This window comes from Macrotis lagotis, chromosome 1, assembly GCF_037893015.1.
Source record: "Macrotis lagotis isolate mMagLag1 chromosome 1, bilby.v1.9.chrom.fasta, whole genome shotgun sequence".
NCBI classification, from domain to species: Eukaryota; Metazoa; Chordata; class Mammalia; order Peramelemorphia; family Peramelidae; genus Macrotis; species Macrotis lagotis.
The window spans coordinates 867,997,867-868,015,071 of record NC_133658.1 but is presented as its reverse complement, the minus strand read 5'-3'; the positions used below and the strand labels follow the sequence as shown (position 1 = coordinate 868,015,071).

At 51.8% G+C, this 17,205-nt stretch overlaps 2 protein-coding genes and 1 long non-coding RNA gene across 3 annotated transcripts; 2 read left to right on the top strand and 1 right to left on the bottom strand.

Annotated features, from left to right (window-relative positions):
• Positions 1-870: 870 nt before the first annotated feature.
• Positions 871-7,934, top strand: PITHD1 (PITH domain containing 1). Its single transcript, XM_074218141.1, has 6 exons — positions 871-1,111; positions 2,093-2,136; positions 2,594-2,671; positions 5,297-5,401; positions 6,329-6,437; positions 7,009-7,934. The coding sequence occupies exons 1-6, from the start codon at positions 911-913 to the stop codon at positions 7,108-7,110; spliced, it is 639 nt and encodes a 212-aa protein (XP_074074242.1). The 5' UTR covers positions 871-910; the 3' UTR covers positions 7,111-7,934.
• LOC141508994 (uncharacterized) lies at positions 1,420-13,534 on the bottom strand. Its single transcript, XR_012474558.1, has 3 exons — positions 13,412-13,534; positions 12,487-12,662; positions 1,420-8,848 (listed from the first exon to the last, which is right to left on the bottom strand). It is a non-coding gene; the product is annotated as an uncharacterized LOC141508994 (long non-coding RNA).
• On the top strand, positions 9,546-17,169 carry LYPLA2 (lysophospholipase 2). Its single transcript, XM_074218140.1, has 10 exons — positions 9,546-9,622; positions 12,577-12,682; positions 12,958-12,989; positions 13,101-13,166; positions 13,667-13,714; positions 13,811-13,881; positions 14,118-14,191; positions 14,337-14,438; positions 15,783-15,956; positions 16,055-17,169. Exons 2-10 carry the CDS (start codon positions 12,605-12,607, stop codon positions 16,103-16,105), a joined length of 696 nt encoding a protein of 231 aa, XP_074074241.1. The 5' UTR covers positions 9,546-9,622; positions 12,577-12,604; the 3' UTR covers positions 16,106-17,169.
• Positions 17,170-17,205: the final 36 nt, after the last annotated feature.

Below are 17,205 nucleotides of genomic sequence, written 5' to 3'. Positions count from 1 at the left end.
AGGGAAGGAGTGGGGCGAGCGCGGAGCCCCCGGTGAGGCAGCGGGAGGACCCCCTCCCCCGGTGAGGCACGGCCCCCCCCCCCGGGGAGGCAGCGGGCCCCCCCAGTGAGGCAGGGGGGCCCCCCGGGGAGGCAGCGGGCCCCCCCCGTGAGGCAGGGGGCCCCCCCCAGGGAGGCAGCGGGAGGACCCCCTCCCCCGGTGAGGCACGGCCCCCCCCCCCCCCGTGAGGCAGCAGGCCCTCCCCCGGTGAGGCAGGGGGCCCCCCCCGGGGAGGCAGCGGGCCGCCCCTCCCCCGGTGGGGGGACACAGCGGGCAGAGGGGCCGCGGCTCAGCGGGCGCCACCCAGGCCCGGCCCTGCCTCGCCTCCCGCGGCTTCTGTCCGGGAGTCCTCCCCCCCCGGGAGCGCTCCTCGCCGTTTATCCCGCTTCCTCACTACTTTCTAATTTTCGCCTCAGTTTAGCCGCAGGTCGCTCGGGTGTTCCCACCCTTACACTCCCGGGGGGTCCCGCCAGCCAGAAGCCGGGGCGAAGGGAGCCGGGGCAACCTGGACCTTTAGCCATAAAGTCTCCCTACGGCCGAGGCTCCTTCTGGCAGGGGCGGAGCGGACATGGCCGCGCATGCGCTTTTCTCCCGGAGGGCGGAGTCCCGGGAATTCAGGGCCCGAGGGGACTCCGAGCATGCGCCGTTGGAAAGAGGGAAGCGACGTGCTGGGACCCGGCTCAGGGTAGCCTGGGAGGTGGGCCGGCCGCGCATGCGCGCAGGGGGGCCGAACGGGGGCGTGGCCAGGCCGTGCTTTACGACAGGTGCGCGCGGCGCCGCGGCCTCGCTGTGCGGCCGGGTGGGTGTGCGGCGGCGGCGGCGGCGCGGAGCGGGGGCCCGGCGGGGCTGCGGCGGGGCCCGGGCCGGCGTCATGTCGCACGGACACAGCCACGGCGGGGGCGGCGGCTGCCGCTGCGCCGCGGAGCACGAGGAGCCGCCGGAGCAGCGCGGCCTGGCCTACGGGCTTTACCTGCGCATCGACCTGGAGCGCCTGCAGTGCCTCAACGAGAGCCGCGAGGGCAGCGGCCGCGGCGTCTTCAAGCCCTGGGAGGAGCGGGCCGACCGCACCCAGGTGGGGCCCGCGCCCGGGCCTGCGGAGCCCGACCCGGGGGGCGGGGCCTCGGAGGGGCGGGGCGGGCGGCATCCTGGGGTATCCCGTGCCCGCCCGGGCATCTCAGACCTGGGAAGGGAGCTCTGACCCTGCGCCGCCCCCCGTGTCAGCGGCTGGTCGCGGGGCCCTGGACGCGGAGACTGACCCTTCCTGCCCCATCGTACAGAAACGCCGGCGCCTCCTTCCCTTTCCATTTAAGAGGGGGAAAACCTGGGGGGTCGGTGTGCTTGGGGTCCCAGCTCGTGACTGGCCCCGCACTGCAGCTCCATTATGTGAGGAGGAAAAGTTGGTCACCCCCATTTTGCAACTGAAGATCAGACAGTGGCCCGATTCAGTGCACGTGCCATGCCTTGGACTTTAATGCCAAGCTCCCACTAAATTATTGTGGTCTCCCCATTTTAAATAGCCCTTGATCCATAATAAAGGATAAAAGAAGAATTGTGGTGCGGTGCTGGGAGGTGTATCCCCATTTTACAAGTGGGAAAGCAGGAGGGACCCGTAGGAGAAATGATTTGTCCCACATCACTTGGCCAGTGATACCATACAATATCTCTTGACTCCCGCACTGGTACCTTTTCAGCTCTACCTCAGTTCTTATGTGCATGGAGTGGCTTCCAAAGCAGCATCCATCACGTTGAACTTGATATAATTCATTATCGTTTCTGATTTTCCGAACAGTTGAATTATCAGGCCCAACAGAACTGGAAAGCCATAGTGGAGCTCCAGATGTAATCTTGGAACTTTTAGATACAACCCTAGTGTCTAGGCCGTGCCTCTTCAGATTGAGGCATAAAGGGAAGCAGACTGCTCATTGTGTCTAGGACTCACAGATAAATGCAGCAAAGTATGTACAAGCAAGATACTGTGCATTAGACTTGACTTTCAGGAGAGAACTGAACACCCAGAGGTGTTAACGATCTGTGGGTTGTTGTTTTTTCCCAGTTTGTAGAAAGTGATGCTGATGAAGAGTTGCTGTTTAATATTCCGTGAGTACCCTTCTAATAGGTACCTTAGGCTTCCTCATCTTAATAAGCACTAGGTATAGTCAGCTTCTTTGCTCAATATAACATATATTTTGAAAGGGGTGGGGAGGATAATTGCTTTCCTTGGTAATAATAATTTACCCTTATAAGTTGTTCAGCCCTCACAAACTACCTGTGAGGTAGGGAAATAGAAGTATTTTTTTGAATAAAATCCTGTGTTCTTTCTATGGTACTGTATGGTTAAGGAAGTATCCATTCACAGTGAAAAGGAGGTAAAGGTCATGAATGTCTTTAGAATCATCAAATGTTAAGAGTTGAAAGAAACCATAGGGACATCTAGTCCTTATTTTACAAAGGAGGGAATTAAGGCCCAGAGAGGGGAAATGATGATAGAGATAAGTAGCTGACCAAAGATGTCCCTCCAGTACTCCAACACCCATTTTGTCTTCCGTTTGGGCAGGTTTACAGGTAACGTGAAACTGAAAGGAATCATTATTATGGGAGAGGATGATGACTCACATCCTTCAGAGATGAGACTGTAAGTAGCAAGGACTCCAGACCTCACAAGAATGTCTGGGCTTTATCTTGGTCTCTGTTTAGTGAATAGTTACCTATCACTTTAGGTTTTAATTTACCTCATAGCCCCACATTTAATCTTCCCCAGGGTTAAACAGCACAGAACATTTTGGAGGGACAGTTAATTATCTTAGGGATATTTTTATGTGTTTGGTTTCGCAGACAGTAGATGTTTTATTTTCTATTTGAATGGTTTCCTATCACAGATAATAGAGCTCCTTTAGTGCAAAAAACTTAGGATATTGGCCCTGATGCTCAAACACTGCTTCAAGCAAGAACCCTGTCTTTGACATTCTCAACAAGTGTTCATCTCTCCAATAGCAACAGTAAAGGGGAGTTCATTACCCCTTAGGGATACTATTTCATTATTGTGGTTCTCATCATTAGGAAGTAGCTTCTTTATAATTGAGTTAAAACCTGTATATTTTAACCTAGCTGCCTTAATTTTTCCCTCTGGAGCCACACAGTATAAGTTCATTCATCTGAATAATGACTTTATGGTTTGATTACTTGTCTTTCTTAAAATACCTCCTATTTGGCTAGACTCCCCAAATCAATTAGAAATACTGATATTCTAGATGTTTTGATAAAACTGCAGTTTGCATTCTCGACAGTCTTTTAGACTGTCCATTGAAGGAATCCTAGTCTTAGCCTAGTTAATGAATATTTCAGAGAAATACCTAATTTAGATAGTAATACAACAAATTGCTAAAGAAATGACTGATTTCATGAGTTTGTTTGGTAGAGGATTTGCAGGGAATGTGAAGGAATAACTGGCCAAGTTCTGCTTTGGTACTCACAAAAAGCAACAAAACAGGAAGGCCTCCATTACATTGAATAAGTTCTAAAAGGAGGTTGTATGGAAAGGTACTGACAAATAACAGCCTTGGGTGGGAAGACTTGGAATAGATGGAGATACAGTCATATAATTGCAGAGGTGATGAAATGTTGAAGTGTAATAAATTTCAGGAACAACATGTAGGTAGAAAATTTTTTTTCCAGTTGTAATATGTCTTGATTATCACATAAGACATAAGTTTAGGTAGAAGTGTGACCCTTTATTTATACTATTCTGTGATAAGACCTCTACCTGATACTGATCATCCTTATGGCAGAATGGGTACAGTGCTAAATCAAAAGGGCAGAATTAATCTGGTAGTGAAACAAACAAAACAAAGAAATTCTGAAGTGCTTTGAAAAAATTGAAAAATTATCTTGGAAGAATGAATTTGAAGTTGAACTGTCAGCACCTCTTTAAGAGTATGTGGTCCAGGGGCGGCTAGGTGGCGCAGTGGATAAAGCACTGGCCCTGGAGTCAGGAGTACCTGGGTTCAAATCCAGTCTCAGACACTTAATAATTACCTAGCTGTGTGGCCTTGGGCAAGCTACTTAACCCCATTTGCCTTGCAAAAACCTTTAAAAAAAAAAGGGTATGTGGTCCATTTGATACAGATTATCTGGATTGTTTATCTAGAAACTGGGTAGGACAAAAGCCTAACTGTACAACAAACAACCCCTTGTGTGTTTGTTTCTGTTTTAAAGTATTCTGGCATTATTTGCTAAAGTGTGTAAATTTTAGGGAATACTCTAGAGATGCTAGATTGTGCTGGCAGAAATTTCATACCATGGGGAGAGTAGAGTAAAACTATTTTTTTGACGAGGGTCATTTCCTATGGCCACATCCTCAAAATCGCTTGGTAAAGTTATTCTTGGTACAGATTATCTTCTCTGATCTTGATCAATATTTAGCATGCAAGGTTGGTTGATATCACTTCTTCAGGGCAGAATCTTAAATCAGCTTTATCAGAATTGTAAGCTATATTGACATGCTTGCTTCATTTCTTTGATCCCAAGTATTATTTGAAATTTCAGTTCCTTAAGTGTATCTGTAAAACTTCCTGCAGTGATTCTGCCTTGAAAGTAGTGTTTTGGGTCGGCTAGGTGGCGCAGTGGATAAAGCACTGGCCCTGGAGTCAGGAGTACCTGGGTTCAAATCTGGTCTCAAACACTTAATTACCTAGCTGTGTGGCCTTGGGCAAGCCACTTAACCCCATTGCCTTGCAAAAAAAAACTAAAAAAAAAGTTTTTTCCTTTTGAGAGAACTCAACAGTATTGACAACTTCCATCTTTCTCTGAAATTGGTGTTATTTTTCCACATGTTCTTATTTTCCACTATCTCTTGTGTGATCATCCTAAGTCTGATAATACTATAAAAGTTTGAAATAGCTTGAGGTAATATCAGGTTAGTTTGGATTTTTAAAGTCTTTGAACAAATAATGAATAAAAAGGAAGTGATATCTCCCATATGCTATTATTGAGACTAGTTAAATTTCCTTTTGTTTCTCTTTGCTTGTGTTAAGATTAGAATAGTTTGGGAAATTGCTGACATAATTTTTTTCTTGGCAATTCCTTTCGAAGTATTAAAGTTCATTTTTCTTTATTTTTTGTTTTTGAAGCAAAAACAAAATCCTATCATCCCTGAAGAGTTGCTTTTGAGAGATCTTCAGGATTCTGGATAAAAGGCTTCAAAAAGATAGATAAATCTGATACAACATGCTATGTGAATCTCTTTCTTGTCTCTCTCTAGGTTCAAAAACATTCCACAAATGTCTTTCGACGATACAGACCGAGAACCTGATCAGACTTTTAGCCTAAATCGAGACCTCACTGGAGAATTAGAATATGCTACAAAGTAAGCCTTGTGTCCTGTTTTGTTTTGAAAGTTTGTCCTGAGGGACAAGCACTTGATCTGTTTTGGCAGCTGAGAATTTGTTTTTTGGCCAGCCTTCTTTCTTAATGTAGGCAATGATTAAAAAATGTGGAGGAGGTTCCATGGCTGTTGCTTGGATCGATTTTTTCCCCTTTTAGTGTGTTGGTGGAAGCCAAAGACTTGTTAAATCCTTCTGGGAATTCTGGGAAAACTGTAGCATTTGGAGCTAAAAGGTACCTTAGAGTCATCCAGGCCAGGCCAGTCCCTTCAGTGGCCCAGAGCAGCAGATAGGACCACCCCCTCCCCTGAACGAATAGAGCTCCAATCTAAAGGGACATTTTTTTGATTCCAGATTTCCACCTCAGCATGCTGCATTATTACTGCACCTTTCCAAAGGCCTGAGTTAAACTTGCTTTAGAATTTCCTTTGTCTTATTCAGCAGTATAATTGTGATAGTAATAACTAACATATATAGAGCACTACTTATGTGCTGGCACTGCTAAGTGCTTTATAATTATTATCTCTTTTAATTCTCACAACAAACCTGGGAGGTAAGTGTAATATTGTCCCCACTTTACAGATAAAACTGAGACAGACTGACTCAATTTCACAAGACTAGGAAGTGTCTTAATTTGAACTCAGGACTTCCTGTTTAGGGCGCAGTGCTCTCTATCCATTATGCCACCAGCTACTCCTAATGTTGTAAATATGTATGTTCTTTTTTCTTCCCTGTCTAAAGTAGTTAGCCACAAAGTACTTTTGATGTGTCAGTACCTAGGAGATGAGCAAAAAATAAAAATCTGGGAAGGTTTTCCTGACATCTGACATGTGATTTCTGAAATTGATGAGTAGAAGATATTTTGTTCATGAAGTTCTAACACTCTTTTTTTCCTTCTTCCATTCTTACAGAATTTCTCGTTTTTCAAATGTCTATCATCTCTCTATTCATATTTCAAAAAACTTTGGCGCTGACACCACAAAGGTGTTTTATATTGGACTGAGAGGAGAGTGGACTGAGGTAAGAAATAGAAAACAGAAATGACTCGAGATTTTTTTAAATTACAGTGGGGAAATCCAATGAGAGGAAGAAAAAGAAGTAAAATTCTCCCTTGTCACCCTTATTTCTTCCTGGGAAAACTGCCCTAGCAGTTTGATATATCCTACTTAAGTTTTAATCGTTATGGGGGTATGCTTTCTGCTATGGATTATGTATCTACAAAAGTACCTTCTAACACTGTTTAGAGTATAAAATGACATAACAAAAGTGGAGAAAATCTGTTTCAACTGAGGCCCAGAGAAGCCATGTGCTAGAGGTAGAGCTGAACACAGAAGTTAACAAGACCAGTGTTTCATCAGTCATACACCATTGTCTTCAAAAGTTCTATCAATTTGTCTTCCTGTGCTAATGGAGTAAAAAATCTAGTAATGAACTTTGAAGGGATTTTCAGGTTGAAAAGCAGCAGGTGATGAATACTGGATGGCTCTAAGCAGTGTACCTCCCAAAAGGGGAAAATTTCACATGTATAAGTCTGGAGAGTAGTGTTTTAATGGTCAGTTGGCTAATTCAACTTTTCTTGCTTTTCCTTAAGATGCGTCGACACGAGGTGACTATCTGCAATTATGAAGCATCAGCTAATCCAGCAGATCACAAGGTCCAGCAGGTCACCCCACAGACACACTTCATTTCTTAAAAGGCAAGCTGGGGCTCCCACAGAAGCTTTTGTGTCAGCAGTGATGTCAGACAACCATTTTGGAAAGAAAAAGATGGGACTTGAGTGAGATAAGGCTTTTGCAGCTTCCCCCCAAAGCTTTGTTGCTGGTGGGGGCCTGAAAACTGAGGACACCAAAACATTGGTGAGGGCCACTGGGTTAAGAACAGTTTTGGCACTTTGGGCACTGTAGAAATTGGGTCTTGAGCCCTTTGGAAATCTAGAAGTCATGGATAGCCCTCGATTTCCCTGTATGGATGTGGCTGTGGACTCTTAAGTGTTTTTATTCATTTGTGGCAGGACATATGTGTGACCTTTTAAAAATCAGTAATTATCACTACTGGGTTGCCTCTAGCATTCCAAGATGTTGACATTTTGTTCATGGCATTTGCCAGTAAGATCTCCATCTTGAAACACCTTTCCCTGCTTGCTCCCTCTTGTTTGTGTGAAGTATTTTGTGTTTGTTGTGGCTAAGCCACTCAGGTCTACCAGGTAGCTGCTATCCCTTCTTTAAGTATCCTGGGATTGTGGCTGTGGAGCTAGTCTCTTGATCATATTTACAGCTTTGCATCCTTTCTTGCTGCCTTTGGTAACCAACCTCTGAGGGGCAGTGTGTTCATATTGGTATGGCCGTCTTGGTGGTGACATTGGGACTTAGAAAAGCATTATTTATGGCATGATGCTTACTGCTTCTTAGAAACCAGAAATCTTTTGAGCTCTTCTGTGCACAGCTTTCTATTCCCTGTGACTAAGAAGCTTCCTAATAAATCCATACCAGACATGTGTCTTTTGTTGGTTTTTCATTCAGATTAATAGTATTTCCCACTTAAATAACACTGTATGGTTCATAAATCATTTTTCTCAAAAAGCCCTCTGAAGAGGCCATTGACACATCAGGAATTAGAACTTGGAATTGACCTTAGAAATAACTTTGTCTTGTTGTATATATAAGGAAACTACCCACAGTTTAAATGATTGTACAGGTAGTAAGAAGTAGAACCAAAATTCAAAAGCAGGTCGGTCCTTTGGAAATCCAGTGATTTGTCCTTAGAGATACTGCTTTGTGCAAGGATGAGGAGGGAACCGAGGCTTGGTGAAGTTGATGTGCACAGTGGCGGAGCCAGCAGCTTCACTTGAGGACAGTCTTCTCACTATACAAACCGCTGACTCTGTGGCAAGAACTTTGGAAGTTTTACCCTTGTTTCACAGGGGAGATAGATCATCTCAATTGACCTTGTTTGGACATTTTTCTGCCTTTCTCGAAACCATGCCTGCTCACGTGGACATAGGGTCCATGTATGTGCCAAGTATGTACCAAACTTAAAAGGATGGGACGATCATAGAATTTAAGGGAAATGCACCTGTAAAAACAACTAGTCTTCTCACTTAAGGAGGCAAGTTGTCAACCTAGTACTTCCTTAAAGGGCGAGGAGCTTCAGATACAGAAATTAGCAAGTAAGATTGGAGGAAAAGTTAAATGAGGCCCTCAGTACCAGAAATGAAGAAACGTAAATAAATGCTGTAAAAGGGGGTTTTCAGGTATTGTGACTATAATCCAACTGCCATCCAAAGTCAATTGGACACTCGCTTAATGGATACATGGCCACAAATCTTCAATCACAGCAGCTTTATCAATATTGTACAGTAATTCGGAAATAAGGAACAAAACATTCTGTGGGTTTAGGAGTAGGGGAGGAGGGAGAAGTTCCAATCTGAAATCCTGAAAATAGAAAAAATGTTCTTTATTAGACTGGGTAAAATACTGATCCAAAATAACCCAGTCTGCCAAACGTACTGACTGCCGGAGGAGGGTGATTTAGAGTCACAGTGCCATGAGCCCGGGCAGCACTGCCCATTAGCTCTGCAGAGGGGCTGTTCTCCGGCCCGAGCCCTTGCATCTGCCTCCCTTCCCGCTCCGCCCCTCACCAGGGTGCCTTAGGTCGGCTTTGGCACTTGGGGAGCGAGGCTCCCGGGCCCCCACTAGAGCCTTGGGCCGCGGGGGCCCGCCGCCGGCGGCGGGGTGATTCACCTGGGAGGCGGCCCAGAGTCAGTCCCCCGGCGCCGGCGGCCTGGGGTCGGGGCGTTTCCCGACAGACGGGTTCCCGAGGGGCGCCCCCGTCTGCTGGGTGTCGTCTGACACGTTTTCAAATAAGGGGGCGTGGAGGGGTCGCAGCCCCGCGTGTCCCGGGCTGGGCCCCCCGGCCCCGCGCCACTAGGAGCCGGCTCTTCGATGCTGTGCCGCGGTGAGGGGCGCATCCGGGCGCCCCTCTCGGAGCGCCTCGCGCCCCGCTTCCGGGTTCCGTCCCGCGCGCCGCGCGCCACTTCCGGCGGCGCCTGGCCCGGTTCTCGCTCCCCGGCGGAAGTTCCGGCGGGGGCAGCGGGAGGGGGAGGGCCCGGGGGCGGGGGGGGTGGGGAGCTCTGCGAGTATCCGAGCCAGAGAAAGAGGTGAGTCGCCCAGGACGGACCGGAGTCCCCGGAGCTGGGCGCGGCGGAGGTACCATTGTCCCGGGGCGCGGGGGGCGCGGGGGGCGCGGGCCGGGGCAAGCGAGGAGCGGGCGGGCAGGGCCCCCCGTCGGGGCTCCCCGGGCGCCAGCGAGGGGGCGCGGGAAGGCGGTGCGCCATTGTGAGGGACCCCGGGGCCAGAGATGGCCCGTCCCGGCGGGAGGCTCCCGGAGGAGCCGGCCAGCGCGGGCTGCCCCATTGTGGGGATGCGCCGGGCGGGATGTGCCCCTGTGCGATGCCCCGGGCCGGGGGGCGCAGGTGGGACGCCTCACTGGCAGACGGGGGAAGCCGGGGGAACCCCCGAGTGGGCTGTCCTACTGCGGAGAAGTGGGGGGACAGGAGCCTGCTGCCCCAGTGTAGGGATGGGGGGGGATGCTCTAGGTGGGATGCTCTAGGTGGGATGTCCCATTGTGGGGATGGGGGGAGGAGGGATGCTCTAGGTGGGATGTCCCATTGTGGGGATGGGGGGAGGAGGGATGCTCTAGGTGGGATGTCCCAGTGTAGGGATGGGGGGAGGAAGGATGCTCTAGGTGGGATGTCCCATTGTGGGGATGGGGGGAGGAGGGATGCTCTAGGTGAGATGTCCCAGTGTAGGGATGGGGGGAGGAAGGATGCTCTAGGTGGGATGTCCCAGTGTAGGGATGGGGGGAGGAGGGATGCTCTAGGTGGGATGTCCCAGTGTAGGGATGGGGGGAGGAGGGATGCTCTAGGTGGGATGTCCCAGTGTAGGGATGGGGGGAGGAGGGATGCTCTAGGTGGGATGTCCCAGTGTAGGGATGGGGGGAGGAGGGATGCTCTAGGTGGGATGTCCCATTGTGGGGATGGGGGGAGGAGGGATGCTCTAGGTGGGATGTCCCATTGTAGGGGATGGGGGGAGGAGGGATGCTCTAGGTGGGATGTCCCAGTGTAGGGATGGGGGGAGGAGGGATGCTCTAGGTGGGATGTCCCAGTGTAGGGATGGGGGGGGAGGGATGCTCTAGGTGGGATGTCCCATTGTGGGGATGGGGGGAGGAGGGATGCTCTAGGTGGGATGTCCCATTGTGGGGATGGGGGGAGGAGGGATGCTCTAGGTGGGATGTCCCATTGTGGGGATGGGGGGAGGAGGGATGCTCTAGGTGGGATGTCCCAGTGTAGGGATGGGGGGAGGAGGGATGCTCTAGGTGGGATGTCCCATTGTGGGGATGGGGGGAGGGATGCTCCAAGGGGGGAGGAGGGATGCTCTAGGTGGGATGTCCCAGTGTAGGGATGGGGGGAGGAGGGATGCTCTAGGTGGGATGTCCCATTGTGGGGATGGGGGGGGGGAGGGATGCTCTAGGTGAGATGTCCCATTGTAGGGTTGGGGGGAGAGGTATGCTCTAGGTGGGCTGTCCCAGTGTAGACATAGAGGGGGATGGAGAGTTCTAGGTGGGCTGTCCCATTATTGAGATAGGGGATAAGAAGCATGCTGTAGGTGGGATGTCCCAGTGTAGGGATGTGAAGAGACAAGTGTAGGATGTCTCATTGTGGAGAAGTTGAGGGGCAGGAGTGGAATGTCCCATTGTGGAAATGAGAGCAGGGAGTGGGAAGCCCTAATTGGGATGCCCCATTGCAGAAATACTTGGTCTGCTGACAGGGTGGGGAAACAGGCATTGAAAGCTCTGATGAAATATTCCCTTGTAGGGATTTTTGGGGTGAAATGGCTTCTCATGGGCAGGGGTGTATAAAATACAGGAGAGCCATAGTCAGAAGGTCTTGAGAGGCCTGGATGGGATGGGTCATCTGAAGGGCCTAGTGCCGGGAAGGGGAGGAACCATTGGTAAATGAATGAAATATCTCATTGGGACAATATTGGAAGAAGCTCTTTTGGATAGCAGTGGTGATGACTGTTTGGGGGTTGGGGTGGGAAGAATGCCCTATTATGGAAACTGCCCAGGGTCTCTAGAGTGGGGAGGTAATAAAAAGCCTCATGGGAGAGAGGGTGATATGCCTGAATGGAAAAGGGGATGGGCAGGGGAGGGAAATGAATGAGTGTGTGTGGGGTGTTAGTGAAGGGGATAGGAACTGGACCATTGTGATTCCATGGAGGGGAAGCCTGGGATGTACCAGGGAGGTATTGGGGAGTCAAGGAGTCCTGATGAAAGATGAATCCCAGGATGGAAGTCTGTGGGGGTGGAGGAAGTGGCCTGCTTGAATTTCCAAAAGACTGATAGTTGATGGACAGGGGCACAACAGGAAGTGTCCCCAGAAACTTCTCTTCCTAGTTTTCCTCTTGTCAGGGTGCGCCCAGGCCAAGGAGGAAGAGAAAGTAGTCTTTGGGGGTTGGGATGGGAATCAGAGAAGGACAGGGCCCCTCTAGTTTTTGGACCTTAAAAGATCAGAAAAGCTTTTTGGCCTCCCAGAGGGGTTTCTAGAGGCTGAAGTTTGAGCAGGGGTCTTTTCCTGGCAGACTCTGCCTCCTTGCTCTGACCATCCCTTTGACTAGACTAGTTTTTGGTGTTAATGCCAGTGGTCCTGTCCAGTTTAGCATCTTTCCAGATAGCCCCCCCCCCCGCCGGCTCTTTCAAAGAACTGAGCCAGACCGGGTTGGAGAGGCCTTGTTGGCCTGGCTTTGGGGCAGAGACAGAAAGGTGGCAGCTTCTCCCCACCCTGTCCCATCCCATCCCCCAGCTTCCTCACAGGGACCAGAGAAAGGAAGGAACCTGTTCAAGGACACATAGATAGTTAGGAGCAGAGGCAGGAGCCCCGACCAATACCCAGGATTCAGCCCCTCCACCTTCACCTAACTTTAGATCACTCTGCCAAGGTGGAGCACAGCAACAGAGCTGATGGGGTGTGGGGGTAGGGAGAGGAAATCTTTGGGGTTATGCTGAGACCCACCATTGTCAAAGGAGAAGACCTGAGAGAGAGAGAGAGCCTACTGCGGGAATCCAGGCCCACTCAGCTCTATCCCTCTCTCTTCCTATTCAGGCCCCAGCGTTGGCATCCCAGTTGGTGTATGTGCGGTAACAATATGTCTGTCCCCCTGCTCTCCGACGCCGCGACTGTTTCAGGAGCTGAGCGGGAGACAGCAGCGGTAAGGGAGAAGGCTGCTGAGGGAGAAGCCCCAGCACAGGCCTCTTGGGGAGCTGGGGGTGGCCCTGAGGGGGTGTGGGAAAGGTGGAGGTGGCCCGATGGCAGCTTCCCTAGGGCCAGGAAATAAGGGGATAGATAATAACCTGTTTGCCCATTGCCTCGTTTCTGGGGGGGTGGGGGGTGGGGAAGGGGCTGGCTAAGCCATGGAAAAGAATGGGGATCAGTAAGAAGCCCCAAGCCTCTTAACCCTGCCCCCGCTTTCCGTTCTTCCTCCAGGTTATTTTTTTACATGGACTTGGAGACTCAGGGTGAGTGAGGTTCCCTGGGTGGGAGGTGGGTCCTAGCTTGGGGAACCAGTGTATGGTGACCTTCCAGTCATGTGCCCTCTCTCCTGGCCTGTCTTTGCTTTCTTCTCCCAGGCACAGCTGGGCTGATGCCCTTTCTGCCATCCGCCTTCCCTATGTCAAGTACATCTGTCCGCATGCGTAAGTGAGGTCTTATTTTGGGGGAGGGGAGCAAGGGGGGGCTGGGAACCTGGAGGGTGGAAAGGGGCAGGCTTGAAGGGCTCCCATCACATCCTCCTTGGACCCCTGCCCCAGCCACTGGATCCCCAAGCTCAGTCACAGGAAATCCTGCCATCAGAATGAGGGTCTGCTGATTCCTTCCCTCTGTCCTGTCCCTACCCCTTCTGCCAACATGGACCCTCTGCGTAGGGACCCCCAGCACTCACCAGTCTCCTTGGAGCTCTCCCATGTCGATGTTGACTTTCTCCTCCCTGGTTGGTGCAGTGATGCTAGAACCTGAACAGTCTCTGGCCCCGGGTGACTGGTTGCCTGGCAACTCTTCAAACACTGGTCTGGGGACAAGGGAGGGCCTTCCTCAGCCCTGCTCTGGCCTCCTGGGCCCAGTGCCCAGGGCTCCACCTTAGTGCCAGGGTCGGGCGGGAGGGGGGGCAGCTTCCCCTGCTCCTTTCTTCTTTCCCCAGGCCTCGGATCCCGGTCACACTGAACATGAAGATGGTGATGCCTTCCTGGTAAGTGATGATAGGCAGACTTGGGGCTGGCTCCTGGAGCCTGGCTCAGGGCAGGGCCTGGCAGAGACCAGGGTGCCCTTGTCTGCTCCCCTGCAGGTTTGACCTGATGGGCTTGAGCCCCGATGCCCCGGAAGATGAGGCTGGCATCAAGAAGGCAGCAGAAAGCAGTAAGGCCTTCTCCGTCCCCTTCGGACCCGAACTCTCTGCGTCCATCCCCACTATGCTGGGGCATTACACAGGGGTGGGGCAGACGAGGCCCCTGACCTCCTGGAGCTTATGACCCATTCCCTGATTCACTTTGGGGGGGGACTTTGGGGGTATAGAGGAGAGTGGTGGGGCAAGAGGGGAGTTGGCACTCCAGAATCTGCCCTCATGGAGTGGGCACACCTTGTGTCTTCTCAAGTCAAGGCCCTGATTGAACATGAGGTGAAGAATGGGATTCCAGCCAATCGAATCATCTTGGGGGGCTTCTCCCAGGTGAGGAAATTGTGCTGGGGCCTGGCTCTGAGGGTGGGGAGGGGAAGGGAAGGAGGGCTATGGCTGGGCCTGGTGGGTGGGAAGCAGTGGAAGTCATAGTCTCTGGGCAGGGCCTGACCTGAAGCTCCGGCTGGGCCTGTCCCAGGGTGGAGCCCTGTCCCTCTACACAGCTCTCACCTGCCCCCACCCCCTGGCCGGCATCGTGGCCCTCAGCTGCTGGCTCCCCCTGCATCGGGCCTTCCCTCAGGTGAGTGACCCTGTCTCTGGCTGCCTTGGCTCTTCTCACCTTCTCCCTGGCTCCCTTAGCCATGGCCAGCTTGTGAAGTTAGAGCCCACGAGGCCTCAGAGGTCATCCCAGGCTAGGCCGGGCTTCCTCTTACACCTGAGGAAACCTAGGCCCCAGAGATGAAAGACCCACAGGTAGGAGGGAGCAGAGCCAGAATTTGGCCCCAGGGTCTTGTTGTGTCCCTCTCCCTGTGTGTCCTGCCTCTGCCTCCGACAGATCAGGAAACAGGTCCAGGAGAGTTAGAGCCACTTCCCCAGTTACAGTCAGATGGCGCCTGAGCCCGGACTCAGGCCTGTGACCTTGGGAGTCCTTCCCCAAAGCTCTTCCCCCACATCTCCGCTGCTCTGGTTCCCAGAGTGGAGATGCCAGAGGATCAGACGTGTTGGAGCTGGAAAGAATCTGGCTCATTTAGGCCAGGGATCCTGCCTGGGTTGGATCGTGCCTCAGGGCTCTTCCTCAGAATCTTTGTGGATGACATTCTTAACCTGACCCAATGCTCAATTTTATTTGGATAATAATAAAAAGAAAAACGTACATTTTTTTACCCATCTGCATTCCCAGTCCCCCTTGAAATCCATCCGAGGTCAAGGCCTCTAGTCTCATTTTGCTACTAAGGGGGAAAAGTATAAATGTGTTTTTAGCACATCATAGAAACTGTAATAAAACCAATCTGTTGCCTCAGAGAGGCTTCCATTCTACTGGATCAGGCAAAGTGATTTGGTGGGGCTGGGGGTCCTCAGCATCCCTGGGGGGGGGCCCTCCTGTCCTCAACCTTGTAGGTGGCTTCCTGTTGTCTGTCACTGTCTGTGACCCAGAGGGTGCTGGTGGAAGGGTGGCCACGCAAAGCCTGACTTGTTTCTCTGAATTCCTTGTTTGGTGTTCCTCTGGATGTGTTGTCTCATCATATTCTGATAGCGGTTGGTCCACCCCTTCCCGATCGTCGGGTACCTCATCTGCTTCCATTCTCTGCTATTATAGAGTTGTTTTTGTGCAGTCATTTTCAGTGTTATCTGACTCTCCATGACCCCATTGGGGTTTTCTTGGCAAGAATAATGCAGTACTTGGCCATTTCCTTCTCCAGCTCACTTCACAGATGAGGAAGCCGAGTGAAGTGACTTGTCCAGGCACACAGCTAGTTGTGGTGTCCTATCTACGGTGCCATCTAACTGCCCTACCCCAAAGAGTGCCCCTAAGAATACTGAGGATCTTGTTAGATCCAGTAGCAAGAATGCTGGGTCACAGTTGCAGCACTGGGCCCATGACCCTGGTACCCCCCTTCTCTGAGCTCGGCCTCTGCCCCAGCAGGCAGCCAACGGCACAGCCCGGGACCTGGCCATCCTGCAGTGCCACGGGGAACTGGACCCCATGGTGCCGGTGCGCTTTGGAGCCCTCACGTCAGAGAAGCTCAAGTCTGTCGTCCCTCCAGCCAAGGTCCAGTTCAAGACCTACCCAGGTGTTATGCACAGCTCCTGTCCCCAGGTCAGTGAAGAGGAAGCCCCTCCCCCTCCCCCTCCCCCATGATGCCCCTGCTCCTCCCTTCCTCTGGGACCCAGTTTGACGGACTTTCACCCCTACAGGAGATGGCAGCTGTGAAGGAATTCATTGAGAAGCTGCTGCCCCCCATCTAACAGGATTCTCCCCCCCACCCTCCCCCTTCCTCCCCCAAGGAGGTCCAGAGGGGGCCCACAGCAGTATCTGATCTCTGAACATAGTGGAAGCCATGGCAGCCCCCTCCCTTCCCCCAGGGCCTTTTGAGGGCTTGGGAGGATTGGGCCCCCTCTCCTTGGAGATCATTTCTTTCCTAGCTGTTTCCCTGTCCTATGGCTGTCTGGGGAGGTTGGGAATCAGGGGTGCAGTCTCCCATCTTCTGGGAGACCTGAGACCTCAGCTGCCAGTCTGTCCTCCAGGATCTTCAGGGGGAGAGGGTTCCCCTTTCCGTTCCCCCAAGGCTACAGTATTCCAAGGGGTGCGTGGGGGCCCAGCCGCTGACCCACTCAGGACCTGTATGTACCTCACGGGTCCAGCTTCTGGGTGTACCTCTCTCCTCTTTTCCCCAGGTGACCTCAGTGTTTGGGCACAGGGGGCCTCCTGGCTCCCCGTTTCCATACACCCACTCCCCCCCTTCTCCTGCATCAAGGAGATCTGGGGTCCCTTCTCCCTCATTCAGATAATCATGAGTCTTCTGTTGCTTTCCTGTCCCCTTGCCCTGATCATGAATGTCTCTCTTTTCTGCTGACAATGCGCCTACCCTGGGCCCAAGGCCCCTCTTGCTGCTGTGCCCCTTCCTGCAAGGGATGGGGCTTGGGCCCAGGCCCTTGGGGTGGTGGGGAGAGGGCAGGTGCACTGGGCCGGAGTTTCTCTCTCCCTAACCCCACTCCCCATAAAAAAGCTCCCTGGTGGAATCTCCTTCCAGCCTGCAGGCCTGAGGCTTGGATTAATCTCTGCCCAGACATCTATTTCTGGGCCCTGCCCTCTGAGGGAAGGATGGAGGACTTGTCCCTGCCTCAGCTGGACGGTCCCCAGATGTTCTCAGCCTGTTGTCTTCATCCCCTTCCCCCTAGGGAGGGGGCTGGGGCTCAGACTGTCCAGAAAGGGCTCCTCCTCCTCCTCCATTCGGTTTTGGGTGTTTTCGTTTCTTGTTTTGTGTCTCCAAGTCAAATCAGATTAAAGAAAAATAAACCTTCTACCTGGTCCTTGCTCAGAATGGGGGGGGGGGGGGATTCAGAAA

What these genes read in the sequence shown, in the direction of transcription:
- PITHD1 (XM_074218141.1), top strand. Translation starts at nt 911, where the DNA reads ATGTCGCACGGACACAGCCACGGCGGGGGCGGCGGCTGCCGCTGCGCC. An exon ending in AGCGGGCCGACCGCACCCAG is followed by an intron (nt 1,112 to 2,092) that starts GTGGGGCCCGCG and finishes GTTTTTTCCCAG; the next exon opens with TTTGTAGAAAGTGATGCTGA. An exon ending in GAGTTGCTGTTTAATATTCC is followed by an intron (nt 2,137 to 2,593) that starts GTGAGTACCCTT and finishes CCGTTTGGGCAG; the next exon opens with GTTTACAGGTAACGTGAAAC.
- LYPLA2 (XM_074218140.1), top strand. Translation starts at nt 12,605, where the DNA reads ATGTGCGGTAACAATATGTCTGTCCCCCTGCTCTCCGACGCCGCGACT. An exon ending in CATGGACTTGGAGACTCAGG is followed by an intron (nt 12,990 to 13,100) that starts GTGAGTGAGGTT and finishes TTCTTCTCCCAG; the next exon opens with GCACAGCTGGGCTGATGCCC. An exon ending in AAGATGGTGATGCCTTCCTG is followed by an intron (nt 13,715 to 13,810) that starts GTAAGTGATGAT and finishes GCTCCCCTGCAG; the next exon opens with GTTTGACCTGATGGGCTTGA.